The following is an 8384-nucleotide window of genomic DNA, read 5'->3' as shown; positions in this document are numbered from 1 at the left end:
TAGACCCTGGACTGGGAATCTCATGATACCCACAGTTGTGCCCTGGCAGAATCAACGCTACCACCCACTTCCCTTCCACCAGCCCCAGCCTCAGGGCAAGAGCTAGGCAGCAGCACTGGAGAGAGGGGTACGGAAACACCAAACACTGGGGCCTGCTGTGCCCTTGAGGGAGCCCTCTTCAAGCCACCTCCCCCACCAGTCTCAGTCTTTGTGAAGGTGGAGAAGCTGTCTTGAACCCCTTGGCTTGGTCAGGATCTCCGAGAATCAGCTGCAGGGGAAACTATCCCTTGGGCAGAATGTTCCTGGAGGGAGGGTGGTTGCTCTCAAGGCCAGGAGGGGTTGGCAGGCTAGCCATCCGATACCCCGACCCCATGGCAGTTCCCACCTGGCGCCTGACAGCTCTCCCACTCCCATTCCTGCATTTCCTGTCTGCAGCTGATCTGTCCCTCCCTGGGAGGCGGCTGTCACCCCAGGGCATTTGGAGGGTGGGGAGCCTCCCTCCTCCCTTTGTTCCGATTGCAGAAAAGGAGGGGGTTCCCATGCCAAGGCAGAACTGTCTGGGACAGACGCTGCCCGGATCCCTGCGGCTGCCTGCACTCTGGACCACGAGCTCTGAGAGCAGCAGGTTGAGGGCCGGTGGGCAGCAGCTCGGAGGCTCCGCGAGGTGCAGGGGACGCAGGCATGGCCGGTGAGCTGACTCCTGAGCAGGAGGCCCAGTACAAAAAGGCTTTCTCCACGGTTGACACGGATGGAAACGGCACCATCAATGCCCAGGAGCTGGGCGCGGCGCTGAAGGCCATGGGCAAGAATGTCTCGGAGGCCCAGCTAAAGAAACTCATCTCCGAGCTTGACAGCGACGGCGACGGCGAAATCAGCTTCCAGGAGTTCCTGACGGCGGCGAAGAAGGCCAGGGCCGGCCTGGAGGACCTGCAGGTCGCCTTCCGCGCCTTCGACCTGGACGGCGACGGCCACATCACCGTGGACGAGCTCAAGCAGGCCATGGCGGGGCTGGGGCAGCCGCTGCCGCAGGAGGAGCTGGACGCTATGATCCGCGAGGCCGACGTGGACCAGGACGGGCGGGTGAACTACGAGGAGTTCGCGAGGATGCTCGCCCAGGAGTGAGGCTCCCCGCCTGTGTCCCCCTGGCTGCGCTCTGAGCCTTCAGGGCCACCGCCCGCTGCTGCTTTTGTGCTGGGACTCTCCAGGGAAACCTGGTCGGTGGATGGGAAACTGCCTCCCCCTGGGAGGAAGGCTTTGCGCTCCGGGGCCTGGATGCGGCGTCCTCGGGCCGCCTGCGAGCCCCTCGCTGCCTCCAGACCTTGGGCAGAAGGCGGCCTCCTTGGGCCTGGTCCCCCTTTGCCCTGCAGTGGAATGAGGGTCCCTCAGCCCCGCATTGATCTAAATAAAGGACTGCCGAGTCCCATGTGTGCTTGGTGTTTGTGGGGCGGCGGCCTCCGAGGGCCCCCACCTGCTTCCAGGGTTCCTTCCAGCCCACCCCTCTCCCAGCCCACCCCTCTCACCTGCGGTGGGAGAACTGCCTGGGGCAGGCCCCAGGGGCAACTCCTGCCTCCCCTGACGCCGAGCAAGGGCAGGTGGGCAGAGGATGTGTGAGGATGGTGCTGGGCGGTGTCTTTGGCTCCAGGTTCTGCCTGAGCTGCTGGTGAGGACCTGGGCACGTGTCCTGCACAAACAGGAGCCCGCGCCTTGCACGGACAGAGGGAGCCCAGCTGCCAGACTCTGCATGCAGCCTGCCTCTCTTCCGCTGCAAATAGTATACGTGTATGTCTGTGTGTGCATCTGTGCGTGCGTGTTTGTGTGTCTGTATGTGTGTCTCTGTATGTGTGCATCTGTGTGTAAGTCTCTGTATGTTTGTGTGTCTGTGTGTCCTTGTGTGCATCTGCATGTGTATGTGTGTATCTGTGTGTGTCTCTGTGTCTATGTGTCTGCGTGTGTCCATTTGTGTGTGTGTCTTATGTGTGTCTGTGTCTGTGTGTCTGTGTGTGGCTTTGTGTGTGTATCTGTGTGTGTGTGACTCTGTGTCAATGTGTCTGCATGTGTTTATGTGTGTCTTATCTTCATGTGTGTCTGTGTATGTGTGTTTGTGTGTGTCTGTGTGCCTATCTGTGTGTCTGTGTGTCTGTGTCTGTGTCTGTGTGTTTGTGTGTGTCTGTGTGTCTATCTGTGTGTCTGTGTCTGTGTATGTGTTTATGTCTGTGCATATGTGTCTGTGTATGTGTATGTGTGTGTCTGTGTGTGGCTCTGTGTGTGTATCTGTGTCTAGGTATGTCTGTGTGTTCGTGTGTGTGCCTGTGTATGTATCTGTGTGTATCTGTGTGTCTGTGTCTAGGTATGTCTGTGTGTTCGTGTGTGTGCCTGTGTATGTATCTGTGTGTATCTGTGTGTCTGTATGTCTATGTCTGTGTGTGTGTGTCTAGGTATGTCTTTGTCTGTGTGTCTGTGTATCTATCTGTGTGTCTGTGTGTCTATGTGTGTGTGTCTGTGTGTCTGTCTGTGTCTGTGTATCTGTGTGTCTGTGTGTGTCTATCTGTGGGTCTGCATGTCTGTCTGTGTCCGTGTGTGTCTGTGTGTCTTTGTGTGTGTCTGTGTGTGTCTGTGTGTCTGTATCCGTGAGTCTGTGTGTGTCTGTGTGTGCATCTATGTGTCTCTGTGTCTGTGTGTGTGTCTTTGTGTCTATGTGTCCGTGAGTCTGTGTGTGTCTGTGTGTGCATCTGTGCATCTGTGTCTGTGTGTGTCTCTGTGTGTGTGTGTGTGTGTGTGTGTGTGTGTGTGTGTGTGTGCATGCGTCTGTGTGGTTAGGGTTGGGGGAGGTGGGGAAAGGGAAGAGCAAGGGGGAGAAGGACGGTGCTGAGCAGGCAGGGCCCTCCACCCTGACAGGGCATAGCCCTGTATAGATTTGGGTTGTGTTGGTGCCGTGATGTTTAGAAACGAGACCCAGCCTCACTCATCAGAGCCCGGCATTCCCAGGGCTCCCTTTGTCCTGGGTCTCAGATGGTCGGACCCAGGCGCCTTGCTTGGCAGATGTGGAAACTGAAGCCCCAGGTGGGTACAGGAGCAGCCAAGGCCAACTTATGGTAGCATCGGGTGAAATCGGGCTTCGGGGAGGTGGCGGCCCTGGCCTTGGAGTCAGGATTTGTCACTTTCCCACCTGCCGTGCTCTTGGGCACACCTGTGGCGGGGGGGAGCACACCTGTGGGGGGCACACACCTGTGGAGGAGCGAGGTGGGCCTGTCCACTTTATCTCGGCTTCAGCACAAAGCCTGGGGGGCCAGGGGTAGCCCGGGGCACTGAGGCGGGGCCTGGGCGTTTTCAGGAGTCACCACGATCTCTTGCGGTCACTCATTGCGACCTGTTCCTTCTTGCCCGGTGCTCAGAGCCTGGCCAGTGCCCTCCAGGCCCTTCCAGCCTCAGGGCTGGGGCCAGACCTTCCCTCCTCTGCCTGGGCTGTGGGCAGGGAGCACCTGGGGCTAGGGAGAGGAGAGGTGGACACCCCAGCCTCCTCCCTCAGGGCTCTGAACAGGAAGGGCTGCAGAGGGGGCGGAAGACAGAAGATAAGGAGGTGAGAGGGGAACAGAGCAGAGGCAGCCTCACACCTGCCTGGTCACCTGACTGAGCAGGAGGCCCTCGGGAAAGTCTATGTCCATCCTGGTTCTGCCTGGAGGTCCTCCAGGAAAGCCCCATCCTCTTAGGGACGCGGGTCACAGAGGTCTCATTTCTGAAGCGATGATTCCTCAGTGCTGAGCTGGTCAAGAAGAGGTTTTCCAGGGTCTGTGTAGGAAAATAAAATAACAAAAGAAAAATAAAGGCTTTGTGTTCACTTTTTAAATTCTGAGGATATGGTGCATTTTCACCACTGAATTCCTTTGTCTTAGGAAGCTACTGTAATCACAGGAGATTTTTTTTTTTTTGGTATTTCTTTTCCTTCGTGTTCGTACTCTGCAAAATGGAGAGTCTCACCATTACACAAATTTCTTTGGAAATGCTCCTGGTCCAGGAGGATCCCAAAGTCTGAGAACAGCAGCTTAAATCTGTAGAAGGCAAAATCGATTTTCTTTTCTTTTAAAAAATTCCTGATTTTGAAGACACATGCAGCTCATACATGGGGAAAATAAACTTCTAACTCAGGACTGACGCTTGCTCTGGAGCAGGCGGGAGGGGTTTGGGGAAGGCATCAGAGGGGCCTCAGCTGGTTCTGAAGGTTTCATTTCTTTAGCTGATGATGTTGATGGTTATGTGGGTGTCCTCTATGTTAGTCTCTATATTTTTATGTGTCTGAAATGTTTCATACTAAAAATAATATGGGCACATCATGGAAGGTTAGAAATCACAGAGGAGCACACGGGGAAACTCGACCCTCCCGCATGAGGCCACGCCTCCAGAGACCCATAGCCTGAAGCTTTGCTGGATTTTCCCCTGTGGGAAGGTACTGCTCCACTGGCCCCGACTCCACAGTCTGTTGACCGACTCGGGAGGAAAGGGCTTGAGTTTTCCATGGAACTAGCAAGGCACCTGACTGTCTCCATTTCTATAGTTGGGGATTGGGACAGAATCTGGAAGGGCTGAAGAAACACCAAAACCAAAAAGAAAAAAACAAACAAGGCATTTTTTTTCTTTTTTTTCGAGATGGAATCTCGCTCTGTCACCCAGGCTGGAGTGCCGTGGTGTGATCTCGGCTCACTGCAACCTCTGTCTCCCAGGTTCAAGCGATTCTCCTGCCTCAGCCTCCAGAGTAGCTGGGATTACAGGTCTGCACCACCACGCCCAGCAATTTTTTTGTATTTTTTAGTAGAGACAGGGTTTCGCCATGTTAGATAGGCTGGTCTTGAACTCCTGACCTCAGATGATCCACTCGCCTCGGCCTCCCAAAGTGCCAGAATTACAGACATGAGCCACCACACCTGGCCAAAGAAGACATTTTCTACAGTAGCGTTACCAACTCTAGGGTCAGCATATACATCCAGATTTGTCATGATGGTTAGATCTGGGCTCTCCTTGCAACCGTGGACCAAGGTCCAACCTTTGAGAAGAAAATGCTCTGGAATGGAAGTTCCTGGGTCCCAGGAAGGAAGGCCCTGGCCCGCCCTCAGAAACATGGTCCTGTTGCCGTCTCTGCAGGCTATGGAGGCATCTGCTGCTCTTCCATCCCCCTCTCTATCCACTCACTTAGAAAAGGAATCAGCTCCACATGTAAGGGAGCAGGTGAGAGAAAGCAGCTCAGGCTGATTTGCTGCTGGGGGAGTAGCCAGGAGACCAGGCCTGTAGACCTGCGGTGTGGACCACACTTCTGTTCCTTTTTCTGGAAGCAATAGGGGAGCTCCCCTGTGGGCTAAGAGCTCAGGCAATGGGGTGGGCACCATCCTGACTGGCTGGGATGTAAGGGGTCTTGGAATGCTGGGCTTGCAATGTTAGAACCGGGACGGTGGAGGGCACCAGGGCTGAGCTGATCGACCCAGATGAGGATGAGGGAATGGTACCCGGTGGCTAAAAACCTGTCCAGAAACCCACACACTTCAAGGGAAATGGGAGTCAGGGCCCCAAAAGCCTTGGTCTGATTGACTTTTTTTTTTTTTTGAGATGGAGTCTGGCTCTGTCACCCAAGGCTGGAATACAGCTGTGTGATCTCAGCTCACTTCAACCTTGGCCTCCTGGGTTCAAGCGATTCTCCTGCCTCAGCCTCCCAAGTAGCTGGGACTACCGGCGTGCACCATGCTGGCTTATTTTTGCATTTTAGTAAAGACGGGCTTTCTCCATGTTGGACAGGCTGGTCTTGAACTCCTGACCTCAGGTGATCCGCCTCCCAAAGTGCTGGGATTACAGGCAGGGCGAGCCACCTGATTGACTTTTATTGGGGGATCTTTTAATGGGGCAAGGAGGACGGTTGTAGAGGAAAGGGCAACCTTCCCTGCAGAAAAGTCCCAGGAACTGCACAGGATGCCAGACTGAAGAAGGATCAGCCTGGTATTGAAGGAGAGCCCAGGGGACTGAAGAAGGATCAGCCTGGTATTGAAGGAGGGCCCAGGGGACTGAAGAAGGATCAGCCTGGTATTGAAGGAGGGCCCAGGGGACTGAAGAAGGATCAGCCTGGTATTGAAGGAGGGCCCAGGAGACTAAAGAAGGATCAGCCTGGCATCCTGTGCAATCCCTGGGGCCTTTTCTGCAGGGAAGGTCATCCTCAAACCCTGGGCCATTTGCACATTCCTCACTGACAATATTTACCTGTCTCTAGGTAAACAGCAGTTTCTCAATTTTTCTTCTCCTTCAGACCCAGCCTGGAGCCCCTCAGGGCCTGCAGGGCAGTTCCTAATTCCTATACCTCCAGGGTGTAGCCTGCTGCACACAGAACATATGAACTGCTTTGAATAAACAGGGCCACTCCTCCCTCAGTGAATGTTTGCTGGAGGAGGGACCCCCTTGGCCTCCCTGGACTCCCCTGGAGTCTTAGCAAAGACAAGAAGCCTGAAGATGAGAGGAGGGGGCAGGAGGGATTTCGTCGAGCAGGGAGAAAGTTCGAGAGGGAGCTTCGCCAGTCTCCTGAAGATGAGAGGTCATCGAGCAGGGAGAAAGTTCGAGAGGGAGCTTCGCCAGTCTCCTGAAGATGAGAGGTCATCGAGCAGGGAGAAAGTTCGAGAGGGAGCTTCGCCAGTTTCCTAAAGATGAGAGGTTGTTGAGCAGGGAGAAAGTTCGAGAGGGAGCTTCGCCAGTCTCCTGAAGATGTGAGGTCGTCCAGCAGGGAGAAAGTTCGAGAGGGAGCTCCGCCAGTCTCCTGTGTGGTGGGCATTTCTAAGGTGAGTAGGGACCACTCACCTGCTGTTTCTGGGAATTCTGCCTGAGAGCAGGAATTTGCTGTGCCTCTTGGAAGCACCCACGGGTGTACATCTCCCACCACATTCCTGCTTAGCTTCCAGGGATGTGCCAACATTCCACACCCCTGCCCTGGGCTCTGGCTGCCCAGGCCCCTCTCTCCCACCTCAGGTGTCTGCTCTCCCTGCCTTCCTGCTTTCCTGGAATCCAGGACAGCTGCTGTAGAATGATGGGCTCTGGTCTTGCTTAGAGGGATGCCATAGTGGGTGTGCTTCAGGCAGCAGGGATTCCAGGTGGTGGGAGCAAACGGGAAAGGTGAACCCTGGAGTCTCCTGCAGTGGCCAGGCCAAGCCCAGACCCTCCTCCTGGGCCACCATCAGCCTTTCTACCTAGCACTGGTATTGAAGGAGGGCCCGGGGGCAGCTGCTGCACAGGCTGGGGCACATTCCCTCAGGGAGTGAAGGTCAGAGGCCTCACTGGTCTGGTCAGGCCCCAGGCCCCCGTGAGTGTGGAGTCAGGACTCCCAGGCTCCAGGCCTGAAGCTTGGGGCGTGCTCTGCTGGATGGTTTTAGGTGAGCTGCCACACCTGTCTGGGCTCACCTGTGTAAGGTGGGGAGGCGAGGAGCAAGAGAAACGTAGTTCTTGGAAGGAAAAGGTCATGCTGGTCATCAGGAAGGGACTTCAGAATTGTCAGTCCAATGCTCACCTACACAAGCATAGACAGCAAGATAAAATGGAAACAATTTTCTAAGCAAAGACCATGTGTAAATATTTTGGAACATACCCTGCCTTTTTTTTTTTTTTCCTTTTCTATCCACTCACATACTTCTATTTCTACGTACTTTTCCTTCCCAGAAATGGCATCATGCAGATGACTCTGTAACCGTTCTCTATTTAATGCTATATTGTGGACACCTTTCCTTGTGAAAATAATGGAGACCCACGCCATTGCTTTTAGTGGCTGATCATATTCCATTCAATGGTTGTGTCACCCCTGGAGCCTGCAGAATGAGATGGAGAAGGAATTAAATCCCAGATCCGCTGTCCATGTGGCCTTGAGCAAATACCTTGACTTCTCTGAGTCTCGGTTTTCTTACCTGGAAAATGAGATCAATAATAACACCTGGGCTACTGGGTGCTGTGAGGCTAGCACCGGGCACACTGCCTGCGGAAGGTACTAGAAAGCCCTCAGAGCCCACTGCAGAGCCCAGGCTTCTGGAGCGTTCTACTGTGAGCGTGTCCCAAGGTGGCCTTTGCCTGTGGAGTCCACACATGGCCCAGTGCAGCCCCTGCCACGTAGCAGGTGCTTAGTGCTCACAGCAGGTGTGACTCATGAGTCCCCAGCCGCACACACTGCCCGGGGTACGAGGGTCTAAGTGAAGAACAGTGAAGGAGAGACAGGATCCCCAGCCTGAGTTCGGTAATTCTGTCCCTCTCAGAACATCCATCATGTCGTGGGAATACAGTCTGGAATCCCAGAGCCAAGGCCTGCTCCAGGCTTGTGGCCGACTTGGCATCAGGGAGTCTGGGTGCTCACGCCAGGGCTGTGGCCTTGGCAGTCAGAG

General features: G+C 54.8%; 1 protein-coding gene across 1 annotated transcript; it reads left to right on the top strand.

Annotated features, from left to right (window-relative positions):
* The first annotated feature begins 532 nt into the window (after nt 1-532).
* On the top strand, nt 533-1423 carry CALML5 (calmodulin like 5). Its single transcript, XM_054503593.2, has one exon. It carries the CDS (start codon nt 682-684, stop codon nt 1120-1122), a length of 441 nt encoding a protein of 146 aa, XP_054359568.1. The 5' UTR covers nt 533-681; the 3' UTR covers nt 1123-1423.
* Nucleotides 1424-8384: the final 6961 nt, after the last annotated feature.

Source organism: Pongo pygmaeus, chromosome 8, assembly GCF_028885625.2.
Source record: "Pongo pygmaeus isolate AG05252 chromosome 8, NHGRI_mPonPyg2-v2.0_pri, whole genome shotgun sequence".
Lineage (NCBI taxonomy): Eukaryota > Metazoa > Chordata > Mammalia > Primates > Hominidae > Pongo > Pongo pygmaeus.
Note: the sequence above shows the minus strand (reverse complement) of the source record. Positions and strands in the feature narration are given on the sequence as shown.